At 32.6% G+C, this 24,371-nt stretch overlaps 8 protein-coding genes and 6 pseudogenes across 14 annotated transcripts, besides 2 other annotated features; 3 read left to right on the forward strand and 11 right to left on the reverse strand.

Annotated features, from left to right (window-relative positions):
* Positions 1–13,917: part of a mobile genetic element that runs on past the window's edge.
* On the forward strand, positions 748–1,195 carry TVAGG3_0940970 (annotated as a pseudogene). Its single transcript has one exon. A coding segment is annotated over exon 1 (448 nt).
* Positions 3,866–4,775, reverse strand: TVAGG3_0940980 (annotated as a pseudogene). Its single transcript has one exon. A coding segment is annotated over exon 1 (910 nt).
* TVAGG3_0940990 lies at positions 6,959–7,542 on the reverse strand (annotated as a pseudogene). Its single transcript has one exon. A coding segment is annotated over exon 1 (584 nt).
* Positions 8,154–9,005, forward strand: TVAGG3_0941000 (annotated as a pseudogene). The gene has a single exon. A coding segment is annotated over exon 1 (852 nt).
* On the reverse strand, positions 9,109–9,880 carry TVAGG3_0941010 (annotated as a pseudogene). The gene has a single exon. A coding segment is annotated over exon 1 (772 nt).
* Positions 10,532–11,380, forward strand: TVAGG3_0941020 (uncharacterized protein; the record flags this gene model as incomplete). Its single annotated transcript, XM_051252900.1, has 1 exon — positions 10,532–11,380. One exon carries the CDS (start codon positions 10,532–10,534, stop codon positions 11,378–11,380), a length of 849 nt encoding a protein of 282 aa, XP_051078474.1.
* Positions 11,385–11,627, reverse strand: TVAGG3_0941030 (serine threonine-protein phosphatase family; the record flags this gene model as incomplete). Its single annotated transcript, XM_051252901.1, has 1 exon — positions 11,385–11,627. The coding sequence occupies one exon, from the start codon at positions 11,625–11,627 to the stop codon at positions 11,385–11,387; it is 243 nt and encodes an 80-aa protein (XP_051078475.1).
* On the reverse strand, positions 11,646–12,008 carry TVAGG3_0941040 (uncharacterized protein; the record flags this gene model as incomplete). Its single annotated transcript, XM_051252902.1, has 1 exon — positions 11,646–12,008. One exon carries the CDS (start codon positions 12,006–12,008, stop codon positions 11,646–11,648), a length of 363 nt encoding a protein of 120 aa, XP_051078476.1.
* A 1,039-nt stretch (positions 13,918–14,956) lies between the features above and the next one.
* TVAGG3_0941050 (ribonuclease inhibitor domain-containing protein) lies at positions 14,957–15,364 on the reverse strand (the record flags this gene model as incomplete). The annotated part of the gene is made up of 1 exon (XM_001327961.1): positions 14,957–15,364. One exon carries the CDS (start codon positions 15,362–15,364, stop codon positions 14,957–14,959), a length of 408 nt encoding a protein of 135 aa, XP_001327996.1.
* A 72-nt stretch (positions 15,365–15,436) lies between these two features.
* TVAGG3_0941060 (antigen BSP-related family) lies at positions 15,437–16,579 on the reverse strand (the record flags this gene model as incomplete). Its single annotated transcript, XM_001327962.1, has 1 exon — positions 15,437–16,579. The coding sequence occupies one exon, from the start codon at positions 16,577–16,579 to the stop codon at positions 15,437–15,439; it is 1,143 nt and encodes a 380-aa protein (XP_001327997.1).
* A 1,625-nt stretch (positions 16,580–18,204) lies between these two features.
* On the reverse strand, positions 18,205–20,932 carry TVAGG3_0941070 (meiotic spindle elongation; the record flags this gene model as incomplete). Its single annotated transcript, XM_001327963.1, has 1 exon — positions 19,181–20,794. The coding sequence occupies one exon, from the start codon at positions 20,792–20,794 to the stop codon at positions 19,181–19,183; it is 1,614 nt and encodes a 537-aa protein (XP_001327998.1).
* A 450-nt stretch (positions 20,933–21,382) lies between these two features.
* Positions 21,383–22,297, reverse strand: TVAGG3_0941080 (cyclin-dependent kinase inhibitor 2C-related family; the record flags this gene model as incomplete). The annotated part of the gene is made up of 1 exon (XM_001327964.1): positions 21,383–22,297. One exon carries the CDS (start codon positions 22,295–22,297, stop codon positions 21,383–21,385), a length of 915 nt encoding a protein of 304 aa, XP_001327999.1.
* Positions 22,298–22,321: 24 nt separating this feature from the next.
* Positions 22,322–22,886: a mobile genetic element.
* Positions 22,402–22,886, reverse strand: TVAGG3_0941100 (annotated as a pseudogene). Its single transcript has one exon. A coding segment is annotated over exon 1 (485 nt).
* Positions 22,887–23,252: 366 nt separating this feature from the next.
* Positions 23,253–23,540, reverse strand: TVAGG3_0941110 (spectrin binding; the record flags this gene model as incomplete). Its single annotated transcript, XM_001327965.1, has 1 exon — positions 23,253–23,540. The coding sequence occupies one exon, from the start codon at positions 23,538–23,540 to the stop codon at positions 23,253–23,255; it is 288 nt and encodes a 95-aa protein (XP_001328000.1).
* Positions 23,541–24,371: the final 831 nt, after the last annotated feature.

The raw sequence follows: 24,371 nt of genomic DNA on the forward strand, positions 1-24,371 counted from the left end.
TCTATTCTGTTTTCTATTTCATCTTCAAGAACAGCGCATGTGTCTTCTTTGCATTCTAAGAATTTTGTTGGACTTCATCTTCCAATCGGCTCATCTCTGTCAACAAGTCTGTCATTGACAAACTTAAAGACTTCTCTGCCTAATGTTTTATGGTTCTTGTCATATTCCCAGAAAACAGAACTTTAGAACAAATTCACCTTTCTTGTTTACACTATGTAAGATTTTATGTCGACAGATTTTGCTGTCGAAAAGCTTGTCTCGAATATAGATAGCGAAATCGCTAGACATTTTCTAAAAGATAAAAATTTTAATTTTTCTAAAAATATGTTAGAAAAAAAGTTTGCTGACATTGACAAAAAATTGAGAATGTTTTAAACAAGAACAAGAGAAGTTAGAAAATGCTCAGATAAAGCCTATACATGACAAGTTCTTATTTGCTCAGAATGGTATAACAGGTCTAATTGCACCACCTGGGTCGGGTAAGACTTTCACTTATCTTAAAATGGCTGCACACAAACAAGAACTAGATGAGAAAACCCATTCTATGAGTTAGTTGTTATTTGTAGTACTTCTGGTCAATTTGACCAAACCGTCAATTCGTTCAAAGATATTATAAAGAAGTCTAAGTTAGTATGTATAAAGGATACTGAGTTGTTAGATTGGATAAAGAAGTACCAAAGAAGAGTTTTGAAGTACAATGCTATAAATGAGTATATAAATTCTAAGTTTAAAGAACCTAATGAGGAAATGCAGAGAATATTAGAGAAGAAACACTTCAGAAACAAACAGAAAGAGATAGAATACATTTCGAAGAAATTGCAATCTTACGATTGGAAGACTTACCCTCATAGGTTCTTCTTATCTTAGATGATTTCGCCTCTCATCCTTTGTTAAAGAACAGAGAACAAGATATGTGTCGAATTCTTAAGAAGCTCAGACACTTTAACATTTCAGTCGTAATAGTGTACAGACAGCAAAGAGTTTAAGTAAGGATGTTAAAAGAATACTTACTGACATTATACTTTTCCCCGGATTGTCCGAAGACGATTTCATGGAACTTATGAAAGAGTCCATGGCAGGTAAGTTTGACAGACATGAACTATGGGAGAAGTACAAAGTCATACAAGACCCTCATACTTCTTTCAGAATTCATATCTACGCAAACAAAGTTCAAATTGTAAAAAGTCAAGCTTGAAAAATGTAAGTGTTTAGTCTTAGTAAGTCTGTTGTGGTTCTGCAGCTTTCGGTTCTTCTGGCTTTGGAAGGCATTCAGGAAGAGGAACGTCAGTCATCCGTTTGTGTCCTGTCGGATGGAAAAAATTTTCCTGTCGGATGGAAAATTTTTTTCTGAAGTTCGACCAAAAAGTTCTCAATTTTCGAAAATTTGAATGGTTTACGGACGGACAACTGGAAAATTTTTTCCTGTCGGATGGAAAAATTTTTTCTGTCGGAAGGAAAAACTTTTTCCAGTTGTCGGGAAAATATTTTTCTGTCGGAAGGAAGGACTCGGAATGCCAGAAGGAAGGACTCGGAATGTCGGATGGAAGGACTCGGAATGCCAGAAGGATTTGACAAGACAATTTACTTTATAGAGCTACCTGAGCCATCTGAAGTCAAGCTTGAAAAATAAAGAGTTCATTTACTCTGCTTGTTTGAAGTTGTCAAAATACTCTGTTATTTTTTCCTTTAACAATGGCAAATCTTCTTTGAATGTAAGAATTGTACAACCTTTAATATCATAGTGTGTTTGAGGAACGTATCTTGAACTATTTGTTTCACATCTTCATTCGGTGTCATTGAAATCGGTAAGTTTTCGCGATAGAACCAATTTCTGTCAGATTTGTAAATCTTAGCAAGGTCGTAAAACTTTTGTTGTTTCTTCTGACTAAATGCAACATAACCATATCTCGTCTTCTTCATTTCCATCTCTTCAGTATAAATCATATACTTATAGTTCTTTTCCTTTCCTTTTGGTACCGAACGTGGTATTCTTTTCTGAATGCTTTTGTCTTTTGCATGAAGTTTCTTTTCCATCTCTTCACGTTCTTGTCTATGAATTTCATCTAACATCATGAAAATATAACAAGCATAACGAGGTGAAGCCCACATTGCTACGGCATTTACTAAAAGTCTATGAACATAATATCCTCTTAAATTTATTGGCAAATTTTTTACGATTTCATACGGAATCTCATTCCTCGGTTTTTCGAGGGTAGCAAACATATGAGGAAAATTCTTCTAAAAGTTCTTTTGTCTGTTGGTTTTCAAACCAATGATATGCTTGCTTTTAGAACGAAGAGCGTTCAAAATACTTTGCATCTGGTACATATCGTCTTTGACCGAACGAATGAGACGGAGTTTGTTAAACTGTATGTACTCATATTCTCATTTATAGCTTCATGACTATAAACTGTTGTTGTGTTCTCTGTTGTTATATCTGTCTTTACATACAAAATAAAAAAATAAATAAAAATAAAACTAACTTTATTTTTCTGACTTTCACAAAAGACCAAAAATAAACGCTTACATGTATTTTCAGCAACTTCGTCAAATAATTTTATAGCTTTATCTATCTCATCTACTTCAAACGTTTCTTACCTTTCGTGGAGCACCATACATTTTCTCAAACTTTTCGAGTAGTTCTTTTCAGCAGCTCTCATATCGTTAACAAACACAACCTTGACTCTATTGACTATACTGTCATATCTTTGAGTTATATTATATGTTCTCCTATCTTATATCTTTTTGTATTGAAGTCCTTCGGTTTCTGAACGATGTAAAGTAAGCCTTCACTGCAACGTTCTGAGTCGAATAAACCATATGTTATGAAGTTATATCCAACAACTGGGTCTAACCAAACAAAACTATTGGTATAAGACTTTTGTCTATAAGATATGCTGTAGTTCCATAGAATCTTACCGATATCATAAGCTCAGGATTTCTTGTCAAAATTTCTGAGTAGAAGCAATTTTAACCCAATGGGATGTTTCTTTCCAGATGGAGATATAATGTCTGACAAAGAATATTTGTTGTATTTCTGAGTATCTTACGTTTAAATCACCGATTCTAACCACTTTGGTGTCATTGTCTATCTTTCTAACTGTTTCAAACTCAATGTTTAACATTTCTGTTCTTACATACAAAATAAAAAAATAAAAAAAATAAAACTAACTTTATTTTTTCTGTCTTAAGGAAATTCATGAAATTTCATAGAGTTTTGGCGACTAAGTTTTTTTTCCCTGGTCGCTGTTCTTCACGATTTTCATGTGTTTTAGGCAAGGCCGGTAAAATCCGGTCTAGAGAAATTTCACGATTTTCATGAGTTTTAGGCGACTAAGTTTTTTTTTCCCTGGTCGCTGTTCTTCACGATTTTCATGTTTTTAGGCAAGGCCGGTAAAATCCGGTCTAGAGAAATTTCACGATTTCATACGGAATTCAGCAAAAATATATTTTAGGGTAGAAGGTTAGATCTAACCTCCTTTCTACCCTCTTTTCTACCCTCTTGAATTTTCATGATTTCTTCGTATATGTTTTGTCAAGACTTCTTCATCGTACATTCTTTGTCATGATTTCATCGAAACTAAACGTACATGTTTTGTCAAGACTTCTTCGTAATGAGCGTAAATCAGACAAAAATATAATTTAGGGTAGAAGGTTAGATCTAACCTCTTTTCTAACCTCTTTTCTAACCTCAGTTATTTTATAAGCGTTTTACATGGTAAACGTTATTTTTGGAATTTTGTGAAAACTCAACGGTTTGACACAAGCCCTAAAAATTATTTTACTCAGAATTTTGGTCATTTTTCAGCAAAAATAATGTTTAGGGTAGAAGGTTAGATCTAACCTCTTTTCTACCCCAGTTATTTTATAAGCGTTTTACATGGTAAACGTTATGAATTCGTGAGACTTTAAACAGTTTTGTAGCTTCTATTTCTTCGCTGAGGATATCGAATGTTTTAACAATGCCGAAAGTTTCTTTATATTTCTTCTTGACGTCAGATAGAAGGAAATCGTCAGCAGTTGGATAGTTTTTGTTCAGAAATTCTAACATGTTCATTTTATCTTCTGCTGGTTTCTCTACTTTCTTTTAAGTCAGCATAGTCGTTTCTCATTCTTTCTATCTCTTTGACGGAGTAGTTATATTCCTCATTGTGCTTTACATTTTGAACATTGCGGGTTCATTTTTGCGTTATATTCTGAAACCTTACCTGCTAGAACAACTAAAGCGTCAATGGTTTTCTTTAACTCAAAAGTTTGCTGGTTTTATCTGTTCATTCCATACCTTACCTCTTCTATCTTTATCTCTTATCTGCCATACACATTTGCAACTAACGAAACAAAGTTGTCGTAGGTCTTAAACTCCCGGGTTTTGTAAAGTCAGAAACATTCTTATATACCATGTCGCAATCTTTGTCCATAACCTTATGGTTGCAATGAAATCCTAGAAACTCATAGTTTACCTTTCGTATGAACTTCTTTATTTCTACTGAGTCAGTTGCTTTGACTTCAATTTCGTCAAATTCAGGAATGGTTAGTTTTTGTTGTTGGATTTCAGGCAATTTGGGTAAATGGTCGATGAGGTCCTGCATTTCATAAAGATACTGTTCATTTGTTTCATCTTTCGCACTACAGTCTAAATTAGATGTTAAAAGTTCTTGCTTTATCTTCTGGATTTCTGTTTCAAAAGTATATGAAGAAGGAATGAAGCTTTTCATTTCTACTAACATTGAAGTTGGGTTCATAACTAACGAGTTTGGTGCTGTTGTTGCTAACATGTTCTTACAATAAAAATAAAAAATATTTTTTTTAAAAAAACTAACTATTTTTATTTCGGGAAAAATTCATGAAAATTCAAGAGGGTAGAAATGAGGGTAGAAAAGAGGTTAGATCTAACCTTCTACCCTAAATTATATTTTTGCTGAATTCATGAGTTTTGGTTGAAAGAATACGGTGGAGCCAAAAGTGGCTCGACCTCAAAACAAGCATTTTGTGAAGAATAATACAAAATTCAACGGGTGAGAAAAGAGGTGAGAAAACAGGTGAGATCTCACCTTCTACCCTAAACATTATTTTTGTGCTATGTTTTCTGTATAAAATTCATGAAAATTCAAGAGGGTTGAGAAAAAGGTGAGAAAAGAGGTGAGATCTCACCTCTTCACCTAAACATTATTTTTCAATATTTTCAGCACTTTTCCGTAGTTATATATGAAAGACAATTCGAGATAAAAGTCATAGTACAATGGAAATAATATGTTGCACACCATTTGTTGTGAACCAAACTTGAAAGTCAGAAACTGTTATAGGTGGTTCGTAGAATTTAGAAGCAAAGTCATAAAAGTCCTACCAATACATAGAAAACTATTGTTGCTTGAACTGAAACTTGCATGACACATAACATTTTGAGGGTCAAACACGTTTCTATAAACTGTCAAATCTGCTGGTGGAAGTATAAATTGAAATGGACCATCTGGTGGTAATGGTTCGTTCTGGTTTAGTAACCGAAGAAAATTGTGCCAAGAACGTGTCTACTTTCCAATATAAAAACTCTGTATCTCTTGGAGGGTTAATTTCAATCTTTTGAAATGAAACGGTGGAGTTCATCTTGTCATATTCTAGTTTCAGATAGTATGTTCCATTTAGTAAAGAGTCGTATTTTCTTGAAATTCCCAATAATATTTGTTCATTTGAGTTTGAAAGTCATTTAGAGTTTTCTCAAGACTTTCGTCTGAACGAACTGTAAAGATTCTCATTTCGTCAAATTTGTCTATTAGACCATCATGACCTTTATACTGCCCATGAAAATATACTGCGAACATAAATGCGTTAGTTCTATTTGAAAACAAAACTCTTCTAAATCCTATTGCCTTTGCATCTGAAGGACTTTGAAGCCAACGAATTGGATAGTCAACCTGTATATTCGGGATGAAATTTCTTCATCTGATATTGTCCTACCAGCATTTGTAAAGATATAGTCTAACGGTTTTGTATCTGCTACTTTTGTTCTTTGTTTTTCAACCTGAAGCATTTAATATATGTAAAAATATATTGTTTTAAAATAGTATGCCATATAGCTTCTTGAATTTGTTAAGAAGTATTTGAACGTGTTTTCCATCTGTATCTCTAGTGTTTACATAAGCATAGCCTGCCTTAGTAAAATATACTTGTAATTTCTATAGTTTACGCCGGTATAAAAGTAGAAAGAGTCTTGTTCTTCGCTATAGTAGTAAAACTCAAACGTATGCTTGCCATAGTCTGTAATTTCAATTGTTTCATCTTCTAGTTCGTCGACAAATTCGAATACAATATCTCCAAATTTGCCTTTGTTCTTATTGTTTTCAGAACGAGTGACCCAACGTAAGTTTTCAAGTCTATTGTCGTTTCTTATACGGTTTATATGGTCTACAAAGGTAAATTGTTAGGATTCAGTATAAAATGAGTTGCAATGACAACATGTTTAAGATAGTGTTTTCCACCCATCTTCATAATAGCATATCCGTCATTTCGCTCCCATTCGCTTAAAACTCTTTTTGTCTTTTTGTTTCTGACTTCAAATGACTCAAACAGTGAATTTCATATTTCTCATCTAACAAACAAGTTTCCCAACGGTCTTCTCCAACAAACTCAGCGTACATTTCAAATAAAATAAAAAATGTTGTCACTTTTTAAAAAAATAAATTTTACTTCATGCAATGTTCACTAACATCGAAAGGCATGTCCATAAGACGTTCTTCTTCTAACCTCTCTAGTCTGTTTGGATAATTTGCACGTGCTGTTTCCAAATCCATTTCGTAGCGAAGACCAGCCAGTTTGTCATAGACTTTTATGGGTCTTCCCTTCCTATATTTAAATTCTTCGAAACTCTCCAACCATATCTTTGCAACTCTGCTTTTATTCTAGCAGATTTTCTATCCATTCTATATGGGGCATTTTTATAAAAATAAAAAAATGTTTTTTTTCTTTACTTAACATAACCGCCTGCTGCCATAAGTCTTTGACGCCAACCCATACCAGCTAATGAAGGTTGACTTGGTTTAGTTTCCAAACTAAACTTTGGTTTTGGTTTATCTTCAGTTTTTGGTTTTTCTTCTTCTATCGGTTTTTCGTCACTTTTCGGTTCCTCTGACTTTACCTCACCTGCAGGAACAGTTGTGTCGTCAACATCTTCATAAATATCATATGCCATTTGTTTTTGTTTTCCTTTCAACTTTTTGTGTTTGTTGTAAAGTTTAGAATATTTTGACTCTAAGTCAATGAGATGTTCTATAATGAACTGTTGGTCAGTGAAGTAAACTTTTCCATCTGTTGTTCGAAAGCTCCTTCAGACTTCAATATTTTATTTGTGAGAGTCTGTTTCTTTTTTGAGATACTAGCCGTTCCATTTCTATGAAAAGTGACTTTATAGTTAGGGTTTGTATTTCCAGACCTGGCACTTTCTATTATTGAATTTTTCTCTTCATCTGTAAGTTCTTTGACAGGTTTTGACAATGGTTCTGAACTTTTTGTTTGTGGTGTCAAATCTACCGTTTCAACTTCTTCGGTCATTTCATCTCAGTAAAAAATTTTAGTTTGGTTTGTTTTCAACTGGTTGTTTAGGTTTTTTAAGTCGGTCTAAAACTTCCTGAGGTATAGGAAGAACTTGACAAACACGTTGTGTAACTGCTGGAAGTCGACAAATCCATCTTGAACCCATTGTCTCAATGCTGTATTGTTCATTTCATCTCAGTAAAAAACTTTACATTCCCCACGTTTGAGGCGGTTGAGGTTGGTTATTGTTTACCCATTGTTGTGCATGGTTATATCCTCTGTTAAAGAATCTTTCACCTTGGTCCATATAGTGTCCTGCTTGGTTATAGTAGTCATTTGCTTTGTTATAATAGTTTCCTGCTTGTCTTCCTACATTGTCCATCCATCCTTGAACTTTTCCTCTTGTTTCAGGATTTGGAATAAGATTTGCTGCATCTCGTGCTACATCCCAACCTTTCTGTACAGTTTGTATAATAGGTTGTGCTTTCTCTTTAAGTATAACCTAATGTACTCAAAATCTTCCTTCCAACTCCAAATACACCTCTGGCTATTGTTCCCACTGCGGGCAAAAATCTGGATGCAACTCCTGCTAATGCGCCAAATAAACCCATTTCTTATGGGTTAAAAAAATGACGAATCCAAACAAGGACCCCTATGTTTCTAAGGCAACAAAAAAAGCACTCATGATAAAAATCTTTAGTTCAACACCAAATGCTTGGTTTATGGATATCTTGGAAAACATTCCGAGGTATAGAGAAGATGGACCACCATACTGGCTAATATTTGTCGGTCAAAACACAAGATACTGTGAAGCCATACCATTATGGTCCAAAAATATTTTAGATGTGAAAACTGCTTTGACAATATTCGTTGACAAATACCATCCAACAAAACTGACATCTGACTGTGAAAGTTCTTTCAAATCAGATGATATTAAAAACTATCTGCGTTCAAAAAATGTAAACCAATATTTCATTGTCGACCAAAACCATTCTGCTCTTGGTGTCATTGACGGTTGTATAAAAATGTTAAGAGACTTAAACCAACCACAAGGTGGTGAAGCAAATGAAATGTCATATGACGACAAGTATAGACACTTCTCCATGGCAAAGATGAGACAAGTTTTAAATATTTACAATAGCCGTAAACAAAAAGGTTTGGGAAACCACTCCCCGAAGAAATGAAAAACAACCCTGACTTAGAGAAAGACTATATATTTAATAATTTAGTCAAAAGAGACAAACAAGAAAGAATGCCGGGCTTCAAACTTAAGAAAGGCGACAAAGTAAAAATAGAAATACCTAAACGCGACCCATATGAAAATACTATTGACTATGACAACAATGGGAACCCGACAGGTACTCACATTCGTGTTCGTAAAAATAGAAGAAAGTATACAAGAGAATATTATGAAGTTTTAGGCAAACATGGCAAAATGTACACACTGCAAGCAGAAGATAAAACTACCATTGTCAGACCTCTTTTCAAACTTGTCAAAGTTCAAGGTGGTATACTTTCAAAGACAGTTCCTAACAAATATAAGACAACTCCTGACGAATATGCTAAAGAAGTTGAAAATGACGACTAAGCATTTCTATACCATGCGTAAACTGTCATGTAAGGTGGCATGTAGTCTTTACTTTGTCCCGTTGTTTGCGTATATCCTGAAACGCGATGTGTATGGTTTCCTCCTCCCTCAGTGTTACTCCAGTAACAATTTATAGCAAACTTAACGTTGTCTTTAACATCATATCCTTTACCTTTTTTCATTGCTGACCAATCCCAAAATTTATGCTTATGCCAACCTGCTTGAGATGTACTTAAATCTATGTAGTGACTGTGCGCAGGTAAATTTTCACCTGAAATCGTTTTACTTCCTCCTGTTTCCTTTGAAGAGTTTGCACAATACAAAAACCTGTCAACTATTTGAGTCCAAGTTCCAAAACCCAGAACTGTTTCTGGTCTGGTAGAGTTCATTGAGTATAAATAGAGCCTATAGGATATAATGTTTGAAGCATTTCTGTCTTTAATGTTTGAAGCTCTGTTTTGTCTGCTTTCTTGTCATATAAATCTTGAGCAGTGAATTTAATATTATGTTCATCCTTCATGACATAAACATCTTTACATCTAATGTTTCTCATCGTCGTTATGTCGTCATCCGATGTTAAAACCTTGTGGAAAGTTAGGAGGTTTACAATATAATACATCCCCACCAGTTTCTTCAACCGTTCCTTCAATACTTTCTATAGCAACAGTTGTAAAACTTGTATGTGTATGGTTCTTATTTGCTTTCTTCTCTAACTCATCGTTAACATAAGTTTTATCTGCTTTAAGGTCTAAACATCCTGAAACCCATCCTGTATCGGCTTTAACTTAAAGTCTTCGATTCCATTCATGTACCAGTCAACCCTTTCTTTCATTTCGTTATCTTTTCATCCACATATTCCTTATCGCTTTTCTTCTCTAACTTACTAGCCACATATTCCTTATCTGCTTTCTTTCAAGGCTAACGTTTAAGTCTGTTATTTCAGATATAGAATGTGTATGAGTCTTTTTAGAATATTCGTTTTCAGCTTCTTGTCACTTCACTTGACATTTTATTGTCAACATATGTTTTGTCTGCTAGTTCAGGATGAGTATGTCTTTTGTTGCATAAGCATTGTTAGCTCTTTCTTCTTCTTTTGCTATTGCATCGTCTACATATTCTTTGTCAGCTTTGTTGTCAACATCTGCCTTCAAAAGAAGTTCATTTATAGGTTTTCTCGTTTAAAGTTCCTTTTGTTGGATTTATACAGACAGTATGGTTCTTATTGTCTTGAAACAGAAACTCATCTGTCATTGGGTTTAATGTCAGTTTTAAGTTTCCTTCTTTCAATGACTCAGATATCTTAGAATAGTTTGAAAAGTTTGTTGTGTTCTTATTTAGAGCTTGCATAATGAGTTGTCGGTTGTGTTGTATTTCTCTCATAGAAGCAATATCTTTCGACATTTTTATTCTAGATAAAATATGCTTCCAATAGAAAAAGAAAATTCAAGAGTTGCTACAACTAAACCATTAGATGAACTTTTTACTAATGTCGGTCAAAAGTTTGAGACAGAGACCGTAAAGCATGAAGGCTATCGTTTTGACTACCCATTAAGATGGCTAAGAGACCCATCTGTCACAAAAGCTATTGGCTTTCGTAGAATGAAGTTCATTTCAGAAGCCATACATGGTTTCCCATTTACGGTCGGTTTTGAAGTTCGATACTATAACAAAGAAAAACGTATGTATGAGAAATTTGAACAGGGAAAACTTTTACAAGTTAGTTTGCTTGTAAACTTAGAAACAACTCTTCAAGCTTTTCAAGAAAAAATAAACAATATCTATCTCGAATATGCAAACCAGTATAACATTGACGAAGGAGAGTACCATCTCGATATTATTTATGACAGGAAAAATGCAACTGTTAAAATCAATAGAATAGAAGACCTTGGAGAAAACGTTTATATTTCTACAAAATATAACAACTTGGCATGGTATAGATTTTTGAGGATGTTAAATCAGCCTGCAGCATATCCAGTACACCCAGACTTTTATGAAGTCGAAAACCCTAATGGAACATATGAAAATGTTTTCGACCAAGATGCTATTATTGTTCATGCTTCATTTTCTGGCGCCCAAAACTCTTTCTTATGCTTGGCAAATGACTTTTACGAAAAACCTACAAAGTTATACGAACCACCAAGTGGAAGTATTTCAGACTTTCAAGTATGGTTTACTACAGATGGAAGAAAAAGAATAATTCCATTATACCATGCGTTTTACTTAGAACTTAGTTTCATATACAACTACTATCGAACGGTAAAAATATAATTTTTTAATACGGTTGAGGTGTTGGATTTGGTTGCCAACTTGACTGTGGTGCAGGTTCAGGCTGTTGTATAACAGGAGCTTGTTCTTCTGGTTCAGGGTCTTTAGGTATAATACCAACAAACTGACCTACTCTTTTACCAATATTTTTGACTCCGTTCCAAATTCCTCTTCCTACGGTTTTGACGCCATTCCATATACCTCTTCCAACATTTCGAAAGAAGTTTCCAATACTACTGAAGAAACCCATTTTACTATATGTAAAAATCTAATGTCCGCCTAGTCTCTTACGTTTCCTGTTGAGTTCCATAGCATTCTTTAACTGGAGCTCATACATTCTGTTTCTCCTCTGGTAGAAAACATATTCTGGGTCAACTCCTGTGTTCGCGTCATCTGCATAAAGTTGTTTATATCCCACTTCAGGGTTTGTATAAAACTCTTTCCATCTCATATTTGCATACCATGGTGGCAAACCTAACGCAGCGTCATTTGACATGGTAGTTTGCATTTGTACATCTGTTGGCACTTGACCATAGTTTGCCATTGCAGTTTGTATTCTAACTTCATTTGGAATATTCTCTGGGTTTGGTTGTCCAGGTTGCTGTGCATTCGCTAAGTTCTGTGCGTCCATTTAATATTAGATAAAAATATCTCTTACGAGTACATATGCTGAACATTTGCAGGCATTGGTTCATCTTCATATTCTCTGTACTTTTCTGCCACGTCAAATAAATAAATGACACAATGGAAAAAACCTAAAACAAGTAGTCCTATTTCAAACCACATTTACTTACTAATAAAATTTCTTTGTTATGACACTTTCTCCAGTTTATAGGACCTCTCTCATTATTCTATCTTGTCATATATAAACTCATAGTCATTATGTCCTCTAACCATCTCATAACGGTTTCCAAACCACTTTTATCGGATGTAAAGTAAAAGCATGGATGGTTATGTAAACGTCTAAAGTTTCTAAAGAGTCTCTCAAAGTCCAGTCTACTTGTATTGAAAATCCCATGTGTTATAGAACGGCGGCCACTATAAAGAAAACATTTTCCTTGTCTTTATATTTTTCATACAAATCTGTCCAATGACATCTCACAAACTCTATACCCTCAATATATTTTTCTATGTCCTCTTTGAAAAACATTTGTATAGTTAAGATATAAAACTTTTGACATAAGTGTTTCAATGTCATGAACTCTTATAGAACCACTATATAATAGTCTAGCAGATATACTATCCCAGTCTATATATTCTGCTTTTTCAAAACCTCTCTCACAATATTTTCTTATCTAATGGTATACGTTCCATCTTACCTATAGGTATCTTTCTTTTAACTCTTTCAATATATTGTTTGTGTCTGGAATATGTTTGAGACGGTCCATATAGTTGTCGAAGTCATTGCATATAATCTTTGAGTCTGGGAATATTATATGGCACAAATGGGATATATAGAAACTTCCACCGAACAAATCTACAAATGTTAGACCATTCGGTAGTTTCTTAAGTTCTCTCAATATAATATCTTTACATCTACTCTTATTTCCAAAGAACGGTAACGGCGGTTTTGTAAAATTCATTTATATATATATAAAAATGTTTTTACCTGAAAAGTGACAGAAAAGTGACAAAACATTTACGAAGAAGTCTTGACAAAACATTTTACGAAGAAGTCTTGACAAAACATTTACGATGAAATCATGAAAATTCAAGAGGTGAGAAAACAGGTGAGAAAACAGGTGAGATCTCACCTCTTCACCTAAAATATATTTTTGTCTGATTTTACGAAGAAGTCTTGACAAAACATTTACGAAGAAGTCTTGACAAAACATGTACGAAGAAATCATGAAAATTCAAGAGGTGAGAAAAGAGGTGAGAAAACAGGTGAGATCTCACCTCTTCACCTAAACTTTATTTTTGGGTCCTTTACACTCATTACGATGAAGAAGTCTTGACAAAACATTTACGAAGAAGTCTTGACAAAACATTTACGAAGAAATCTTGACAAATTCAAGAGGGTAGAAAAGAGGTTAGAAAAGAGGTTAGATCTAACCTTCTACCCTAAACATTATTTTTGGTCATTTACACTCATTACGATGAAGTCTTGACAAAACATTTACGTTCATGTTTGACAAAACATTTACGAAGAAGTCTTGACAAAACATTTACGAAGAAGTCTTGACAAAACATTTACGAAGAAGTCTTGACAAAACATTTACGAAGAAGTCTTGACAAAACATTTACGAAGAAGTCTTGACAAAACATTTACGAAGAAGTCTTGACAAAACATTTACGAAGAAGTCTTGACAAAACATGAAAACATATATAATTTGTGAAAAAGCGACACAAAAAGTGTCACCGGCTGGGGTTCGGTCCTCCTCTTGGGTCTTGGGCAAAATTTCTTATGGGCTAGAGGGCACAAAGTGCCCGGAAGGCCATCCCAAGAAAAAAAAAACTTCATTATACCAATCATCCTCAGGGCTAGAAGGCACGAAGTGCCTGGAGGCCCCACTACCTTTTTTTTTTTTTTTTTTTTTAATCATCCCTATAATTTGCAGATGTTATTACTTCTTTGCATGATTTGGCATTTTTAAGGAAATTTCCTTCAAGTTTATCTGTTCCTAGATAAGTGAATTTGATAATTGAGCAATCTTTGAATGCTTTTGGATCAATATACTTTATGCTGTTAGCAATATAGATTTCAACATTATCTCCTTGAACAAAAAATTCTGGAATTACAAAATCATTTATGTTTTCGATGATGATTAAATGTAAACGAGTGAAATGTGTCAATGTTGGTAATGAAGGTGTTTCTTGAAGTCTTTTCATTGATTTCGAACTAGGAATTGGAAAACTGAAATTGATTACTTCAATTTTATTTTTGAAGCGCTCAAAATTTAATAGTGTGAATCCGATTGTTTCATAAACAAGCATTGTAATTGGACAACCTTCAAATGCATCAAATGAAATTGATTCGGTGATATCATTCGTAGTTTTGATTGTAATATTTGTTAAGTTAAAACATCCAGTAAATGCATTTCTTCCAATTGATTCAACATTACTACCGATTGTTATGCTTGATAGATTATCACATCCAAAAAATGCATTTTCTCCAATTATTCTAACACTATTAGGAATTATTATATTTATAAGACTATAACAGTTATTAAAAGAACTGTTTCCAATTGATATGATTTTATTTCCAAACATTATACTTGATAGTGCAGAACAACTTGAAAATGCATATGAATCAATTGATGCAACATTATTACCAAATGTTATTGTTGTGATACCAGAACAATTTGCAAATGCTTTTTCCCCAATTGATATAACACTATTAGGAAATGTTATTGTTGTGATACCAGAACAATTTGCAAACGCACTTATTCCAATTGATGTGATACTATTAGGAAGTGTTACTGTTCTGAGACTATAACAATTTTGAAATGCACTCATTTCAATTGATGAAATACTATTAGGAATTGTTATTGTTGTGATACTATAACAATATTCAAATGTATTTTTTCCAATTGATGTAATTTTTCTGCCAAATGTTATATTTGATAGTGCGTTACATTATGAAAATGCGTAAGATTTAATTGATGTAACACTATTACCAATTATTACACTTAAGAGCTGAGAACATCCTGTAAAGGAACTGTTTTCAATTGATGTAACACCATTAGGGATTTCTAATGTTTTGAGGCTGAAACATTGAGCAAATGCCTTTTCTCCAATTGATGTAACACTATCAGGAATTGTTATATTAGTAAGTTCCAAACAATCAGCAAAGGCTTTAATTCCAAATGATTTTATACTATTTGAAATTACTACAGATTTAAGGCGAGAACATCCTGCGAATACTGAGTCTCCAAGTGATGTGACACAATTAGGAATTATAATTGATATAAGACTATGACATCCAGAAAATGCCTCATTTCCAATTGACGTAACACTATTGCCAATTAATATGGTTTGGAGCATATTACAAAAAGAAAATGTATTGTTTCCAATTGATTTAACACTGTTACTAACTGTGAAATTTGGGAGACTAGATCATGCAGAAAATACTCCATTTTCAAGTGATGTGATTTTATTAGTAATTATTATATTAATGAGATCATAACAGCCATAAAATGCATATTCTCCAATTGATGTAATACTATTAGGAAGTGTTATATTTATGAGGCGCTCACAACTTTCAAATGCGCTTATTCCAATTGAAATTATTTTATTTCCAAATGTTATAATATTGAGCTCATAGCACTCAGAAAATGCATATTCTCCAATTGATATAACACTATTAGGAATTTCTAAATATGTAAGACTTGAACATCTATAAAATGCACTGGGTCCAATTGATGTAACACTATTAGGAATTTCTATATCTGTAAGACTTGAACATTCAGCAAATGAATTATTACTGATTGATGTAATTCTATTAGAAATTGTCACATTTTTGAGCTCAGAGCATCCATATAAAACATATTCTCCAATTGATGTAACACTATTAGGAATATTTAAATATGTAAGACTCCAACATCCAGATAATGCATATTCTCCAATTGATATAATTTGATTTCCCAGTGTAATTGTTGAAAGACTTGAACATCCATAAAATGTACTGGGTCCAATTGATGTAACACTATTAGGAATTTCTATATCTGTAAGACTTGAACATTCAGCAAATGCATTTTCATCAATTGATATAATTTGATTTCCCAAAGTTATTGTTGAAAGACTTAAACATCCATAAAATGCACTGGGTCCAATTGATGTAACACTATTAGGAATTTCTATATCTGTAAGACTTAAACATTCAGCAAATAGATAATTACTGATTGATGAAACACTATTAGGAATTGTCACATTTTTGAGCTCAGAGCATCCAAAAAATGAACGGGGTCCAATTGATGTAACACTATTAGGAATTTCTATATCTGTAAGACTTGAACATTCAGCAAATGAATTATCACCGATTGATGTAACACTATTAGGAATTTCTAGATATGCAAGACTTGAACAACCATAAAATGCACTGGATCCAATTGATGTAACACTATTAGGGATTGTTATTGTTGTGAGTCTAGAGCATCGGTAAAATTCCTTTTCATTGATTGATGATGTACCATTTGGAATTTCATACGACTGTCCCTCGGGGCATACAGAGAACGAATATGAAATTAAGCAAAGCAGCATTAATAAAAAATAAAATTGAGAACCAATTATTAGAAAAAACAAATTCTATCGTCACTCAAAAATAATACATAAAATTTGTCTATATCACATTAGACACCAATTTTATATTAAAAAGTTTCGCTTTGAATTATCATGAACTCAAAATTATAAATCAGTATATTTTTGGAACTGTAGTTATGAAATGATGCATAGTGTCATTCTAAAGATATATAAACTCTCAAGCTGATAGTTAAATCGCTAAACACAATAAATTGAATAGCGTATAATAAAAATCATTTATATACAGTTTATATAATTAAATTTTATTCTTCAATTCTTTACTAAACTCTTGAAAAATTAAATCTAAAAATTTTATTACAACTTTTTCAAATTCCCTCAAAATTGAATAAAAGGGGCTCTTTTTAAATTTTATGTGTTTATTTTGTAATATTTCTAATTCTTATGTATTTTAAAGATGTATTTCGTGATTTTTCATATTATCAGAAAATTGTGAAGGTATTGATAGCCGAAGAGCATTTTTCGAATACCACAAAAATTGTTGATTTGTGTTTCAAAAGCAATATTTGATATTCACAATTTATTATCATCTAATACTCACATCTTTTGTTTTGAAGTTGAATCGATTCTCTTTCTAACAAATCTTGAAAGAATAAGAATATGTTTCTGTCACAATAACTGTCTATATGGAATGTCAAGAAATTTTATGAATTTTAATAGTAATTCAATTTGATCATATTACGATAAATTTGACAAATATTTTTTATCATGTAGTTTTGAAGTATTAATTGGTTATTTTGTGTATTCTTTTATCATTGTTTATTGAATTTAAGTACGAAGATGAAGGAAATACAACATTGATCGAAGTTAGTCCAAGTGAAAGAATTGAGTTTCCGAAAAATGTTGTTCGAATTAAAGATTGTTCTGTTGTTGATAAACAGCCTGATATTTGTCCTCTTTCATCACTCAGAAACGTTTTACAATATTTAAGTTTTGAAGAAGAATCTTTACTCGAAAGTCTCGGTATTGGAACATTTTCATCATTTTCTAAACTAATAATTGCCAACTTAAGCATGTGTAATCATCTCAAGAGCATCAGCTCTGGCGCCTTTAAAAATAGTAATTTAAATCAAGTATTTCTTCCTATGAATGGAGAATTGAAAACTATTTATTCTGCAGCATTTTATAGAACAAAATTAAAAATTGTTTCTATTCCGGATTCTGTTTTATATATTAGAGGATTCTATGATAATGAAATTAATGGTGGTGTTTTTACAGCTTGTACATCCTTACATAATTTAGAAATATCAGAAAATAGTCTATTGGAATTCATTGGATATGCAATTGGTCAATCTTCTTCAATTGAAAATATTTTTATACCGCAAAACTGCAAGATTTCAACAGGATCTTTCAACTTAATGCGTAATCTCAATGTCACAATTGATTTAAGGAATACAAATTTTAGGATATATAATAATTGTATATATAGTTATGATTACAAATCTTTGTTTTGGATACCAAATATTTATCCAAACTTTTTTACTTTTAATCCGAATTGCCAAATAATTGAAAAGGAAGCTTTTAGAGGATATGAGTCAAAATTTGATTTAGTTATTCCATCATTTATAACTACTATTAAGCCATATGGATTTTTTAATTGTTTTTCCAAATCAATCATTTTCCAGAATGATAACATTCAAACTCTTGATGTGCTTATTTTTCACTGGTGTGCATCTGTAATTAAAATGCCACCAAAACTAATGATTGTTAAATCTGGAATATTTAACTCTTATTTAGGAAGTTATGTTGAATTTGATTCTGAACTGCAAAAGATTGAACCAAAAAGTTTTGTCGATTGTAAATATTTGCAAATCATTAAATTTAGTAAATTGAATAATAACATGATAATTGATTCGAATTCATTCATCAATTGTTCAATGTTGAAACATTTGGTGTTCCCTTTGGAAAGTAGTGATGTTATAACATTTAATTCATCATGTTTATCTCAATGTGATGCATTTAAAGGTGTTAAGTTTTATGTCTTAGTTCCTCGAAATGTTATAAATTTTAATGTCAGTAAGACGAATCTTGATGTTGAAGTAGATACTATCAACGTGAACAACGATTATATTAAATGTGGAAAAATCCACATGAAACATCCATTTGATGACAAATGTCATCTCAATATTCGCTCCTGCAATATGTTTTATTCATCTTTCAATCTTCAATATTTAATTATTTTCCTTTTTTTTTCTTTCTGAATAAGAATGTCATTATTTGTTATGAATGCAACAGATAGTTCGACATAAATATGATATTTTGCTCTGAAAACATTCACCTTATTTATTTTTCTTTTTCCAAAAAAAATGCTTACTATATTTGATTTCCATACGTTTTGAGTTTGACTAATAGACAAATTTAACATTATATAATTTATGTCAGTGTTTATATTGATTTATGCAAAAAATGCAATCACTAAAGTGAACTTTAAAGAAATCTAATGATGATTTATTACATTTTATAATGTCAACGATCAAATTCTTTATAAAAAAAGTTTAAATATTAACAAATATTAACACTTTAATACAAATAGAAAATGTGATATCAAGTGCAAGCATCTTTAACATCCTGGTCTGTTTCATTCTTGAATAAGTCAAGTAGCTTTGAATTTCGAGGGAGTCTTTTTGCAATTACGTATCTAACATTTGTTACTGGATCTGCGCAAAGAGACTTCATTGTCTCGTAAACTTCACTACTATCCTGTATTCCTATATCAATTACTGCAATTGCAGCTGTTTGTCTCAGTTGATAATCATCACTTTTCGCTCCTTCTTGGAAAATTTTGATGAAATCTTTCAAACACCACTCTTTTCCGAGATTTGAAGCAATCTTCACTGTTGAGTCAAGAGCAGCTGATCTGACAGCACAAGCATCATCAAACAATGCTAATTTGATGACACTCAATGCGCTATCTGATGGATGATTAATTAATTGTGGAAGCATTCTGACAACAGGTTCTCTTTCTCTCCATTCCTTGCTCTTCAGTAACTCAGTGATGCAACTTGTTGATACATCATCAGGAATTGTTGAACACTTAAGAACTTCAAGAGCGGCAAGAGAAATGTCAGGATTGTCACTTTTAGCCAATTTTGTCAAATTTTTAGTGGCGAAATCGACATCATTTTTCTTGGAAAGATAAGTTGGAAGACTCCTTAAACCTGCGGATACTACTTGAGGTCTTTGATCATTAAACGCTGCTTCAAGAGCTGCTTGTGCTTGAGCTATGTTTGCTCCGGAAATCGTCAAATAAAAAGCAACTTGTTTTGCAGCGGCTGCTGCAACTTCTGGATCGGAATCATTAAGGCCAGGGCTAATAAAATTGAAAATATCTTCAGCAGATGTATCCTTTGAGAAGATATCGTGGATCTGGGACATGAATCTTGCTCTAACTTTCCAATTTGGATGAATCATTAAATCTTCACCAACTTGAAGAGCTTCTGAGACACGTCCTGTGGTAGCAACGAAAGAAACGAAGTAGTCTGCAACAGGTAAAGCTACTGATAAGCATTCATCTCTTGAAAACTTTGTCATTATTTCTAATAATTTGTCTTGTTCGACTTTGTTAATGGTTTTTGTAATAATAGCGGCTGAATATGATAGAGACTGACGTACTAATGGTGTTTTGTCTGACTCAAGCCCTTGTATTTCTCTGAAAATTGTAGATTTGTTTGCTTCACTTAATTTTGTGCAAATCTTTGAATAAATGTAAATTGCTGATGAACGAATAGTAGCAAGTGGACTTTTGAGCATTGAAAGTATTTGAGGTATTAAAATATTTGAAATTTGTGTTTGGTCAAGCGTTTGGAAAATGATGTAAAACGCAGATATGATGGAATTACGGATTTGATGAGATTCTATTTTAGAAATTTGGCTCACATCACTAAGAATTGATTTGAGATCATCATTTGAATATTTATTTAACTGAAGGTTTGGTAATTGGTTAATAATTTCAAGCCAAATCTTTTCATTGAATGATGGTGTTTCAATGATGTAAGGAAATAGTTCGTTGGCCGTTCTTTTTGGACCTAATGCTGCTGCAATCTTTGGGAGAGCTAAAACTGCAGTAAGCTGATCGGCCATCACAGGTTTTCTTATATTCATGATCATTCCATATATATTTTCACAGCTCTCATCTGTGGTGCGGGGGAGAGTCTGCATTTTAAAATTTTTCTGTTATAAAAAGGCTCGTTTAGAATTTGTTTCATAATTGAGAATAAAAATTAGAATGAGTGAATGACGTTTATGAATAGAAGGTTATCAAAAACATACAAAAATCATACAAAATTTAAAACCTGGAAAGGAAAAAGTGCATTTATATCAACATATGAGAATTGAAAATAAAATTTGTTCTGTAAAGAATTTAGTATAACTATTGAAATTTTGTGTTTAATGTGTCTCACTAATCTAATTAAACATTGAATGTAACCATTTCGGCTGGAAACTGCTACCATCATGTTTGATCTCCAATGTTAATTAGCAAAATTTAGTGAGATGGTAGTGTAATAGGTCATAGATCTTAAGTTACCCACTAATTGCATCTCGAAATTTTTTAACAAGTGCCAAATGTTTTCTATAAAATATCTAGTATCATGTACCTAAATATCATTCCTGTTATCAGCCTAAATAAAAATATCATTTTGAACATAATTTTTATTTTTCCTGAAATTTATAAAAAATATCTACGGAACTTTTTTTCAGTTATCAGGGGCTCAAAAAAAATACCTAAAACGATCAATGTGAATTGAACTAATTTGCACCATGTGAAATAAGAAATTCGGCTGTTTCTTTGTTTTTCTTAGAAATTGCAACATGAAGAGCAGTTTCTCCATTTTTATTTTTCTCATTGATATTTGCACCATGTGAAACAAGAAATTTGACTATTTCTTTGTTATTTTTATATGCCGCAATATAAAGAGCTGTTTTTCCGCAATTATTTTTCTCATTGATATTTGCACCATGTGAAATAAGAAGTTCAGCTGTTTCTTTACTATTATTTTCTGCCGCAATATAAAGCGCAGTTTCTCCATATTTATTTTTCTCGTTGATATTTGCACCATGTGAAACAAGAAATTTGACTATTTCTTTGTTATTTTTATATGCCGCAATATAAAGAGCGGTTTGTCCAATACAATTTTTATTATTGATATTTGCACCATGTGAAATAAGAAGTTCCACTATTTCTTTGCTATTATTTACTGCCGCAAGATAAAGCGCAGTTTCTCCATCTTTATTTTTTTCATTGATATTAATACCATTTGAAATGAAAAGTTCGACAATTTCTTTATTATTGTGAATTGCTGCAATATGAAGAGTGGTTTTTCCAAAATTATCTTTCACATTGATATTTGCACCACGTGAAAGAAGAAGCTCTGCCAATTCTTTTCTATTAAGAGTTGCAGCAATATGAAGAGCTGTGTATCCAATAAAATCTTTTGCATTGATATTTGCGCCAAGTGAAAAGAAATATTCGCTAAGCGATGGAATATGGAACCAATTTGAATAAACATAGCAAGAGTCAATATCATTTGTTTGATCAAAATAAACTAAAAATGATTCAAGATTTTTATAATTGCAGCTTTGATATAATTCTATCTCTAAATTGTATTCATTCATCAAGAATGTAACAAAATCAATGTTGTGTAAAATAATTGCATATTCCATGCAATCTCCATTTGGTGTTTTATATAGGGTGTCCAAAGGTGTGTTTAGCACAAACCTGAATACTGCGAATAGAAATAAACAAGTTACATATATATAAAGTTTATTTAAATATAATCACCATTGGATTCAATCACGCGTTCGCAGCGATCGATCCAGGCTTGAAAGACACGCTTTAAATCATCATGAGAAAATTTCTCAAATTGCTCTCTTACAAAATTTTCAAGATCATCTGGACTCGCGAATTTGCGTCCTTCAGCTCTCTTTTTTAGCGTGCCGAATAAATAAAAGTCAGAGGGTGCAATATCAGGTGAATAAATTGGGTTTGGAACAACTTTGACATTGTTTTCCACCAAGTAATTCATTACCTTATGACTTTTGTGAACTCTTGAATTATCAAAATGAATTGCAAACTTTTGTTTTTGTTGTTTGGATTTCTCAAACTCATCAGAATTGATAATTTGAGTAAGAACATTGTCAATTAGATACTGAGCATTCATCGTATTAGGTTTTTGAAGAATATCAATTGCGATGATGCCATTCACGCCCCAAAAAACCGACAACATCATCATTGGTGTGTCAATTTTTTTCTCATGATCTCTTGATTTCCTCCTAAAAATGATAATACTAGACATTTTTGAGTTATTTTTGAGTTGAATTTTGTTCTTAAAAACTTGAAACAATCAACTGCTCCATGGTAACAACACAATTCAAGTAATGAATATCCTTCATCGGAATATGGATATAAATCACTATCAAGTTTTCAATCTTTATTAAATCCTTCTTTTTCTGTGAATGAAATGAATCTTTCTAGGTCATCATATTTAATTGCTCTGTAAATTGTATCTTCTGTATGAATATGGATATTTACTAATTCAAAATTTTTGAAATTAATAGATGAGTTTAATTTAATTCCATATTCTTTGTGAAAAAGGAACATTGAAAATTTTTCAGCATATTAATCCCTTGGAACATCATAATCATCATAAATACGTTTGGCAAGAGATAAATATGACTTTGTATAGCGGTTATTATACAGAATGATATTTAGAATATCTTGTATAATTTCTCCGGGAAGATATCTCTTAGAATCAATCAATTCTGTTGTGATCATTTTGTAAATCGAGTTTAATTCTTCTTCATTTTCAGTTTTTAACTGATACAATGCATTATATGTATCGATGTGATATTTATAAATACTTCGCAATTCAATGAATTTATTTGGATGATTGTCTTGATCGAACATTTTAAAAATTTTATATTTGTCTAATTTTAGATTCTTTAAAAAGAGCATATAGAATACTAACGAGAAATTTTATCAAAATATAAAAAGCCTTTAATAGATCGGATAAATAATTAAACGTTATATTTTTATTTTGCGCTAAAATGTAGATAATCGATTAATCTATGTAGAAGTAAGTTAAATTCTCAAGTTTTTGTTCATCATTTCATCAGTGGATTCAGGGCTAGTGAAAAATTGGCGTCATAATGGCAAAAATTGAGAAGTGTCACATGTAAAGTGTCAAAAAAAATTCTTGTACGTCTGAGAAATACTGGCTTATGCCCCTTCTGGCCTTTCATGTGCCGGAAGGAGTGGCTTTTGCCAGTATTGCCGCTCCTTCCGGCATCATCTTTGAATTTAGAAAATGTCGTGGCAAGTGCATTCTGGTACCACAGGTGCACTTGCCGCGACCTACAATTGCAAGTGTCTGCTGCTTCAGCCAAAAGAAGCAGCAGACACTCGCAATGCGAAACAAAGTTCGCCGGGAAGGGGGTCCTTTCTCAAGGTCAGAGCCCCCTTCTAGTCTTTATGGCCCTGGAAGGAGCGATTCTGACCGGTCTGGGCGCTCCTTCCAGGAAGATTAGGCGATTGCGCGAAGCTCGCGGCAAGTGCATTTTGGTACCACAGGTGCACTTGCCGCGACATACAATTGCAAGTGTCTGCTTCTTTTGGCTGAAGCAGCAGACACTCGGAATGCGAAACAAAGTTCGCCAGAAAGGCCGGGAAGGGGGTCCTTTCTCGAGGTTAGGGCCCCCTTCTAGTCTTTCATGAGAAGCATTGTCTCTTGTCCAGCGC

The sequence above is a fragment of the Trichomonas vaginalis genome, chromosome I, assembly GCF_026262505.1.
Source record: "Trichomonas vaginalis G3 chromosome I, whole genome shotgun sequence".
In the NCBI taxonomy this organism is placed as follows: Eukaryota; Parabasalia; order Trichomonadida; family Trichomonadidae; genus Trichomonas; species Trichomonas vaginalis.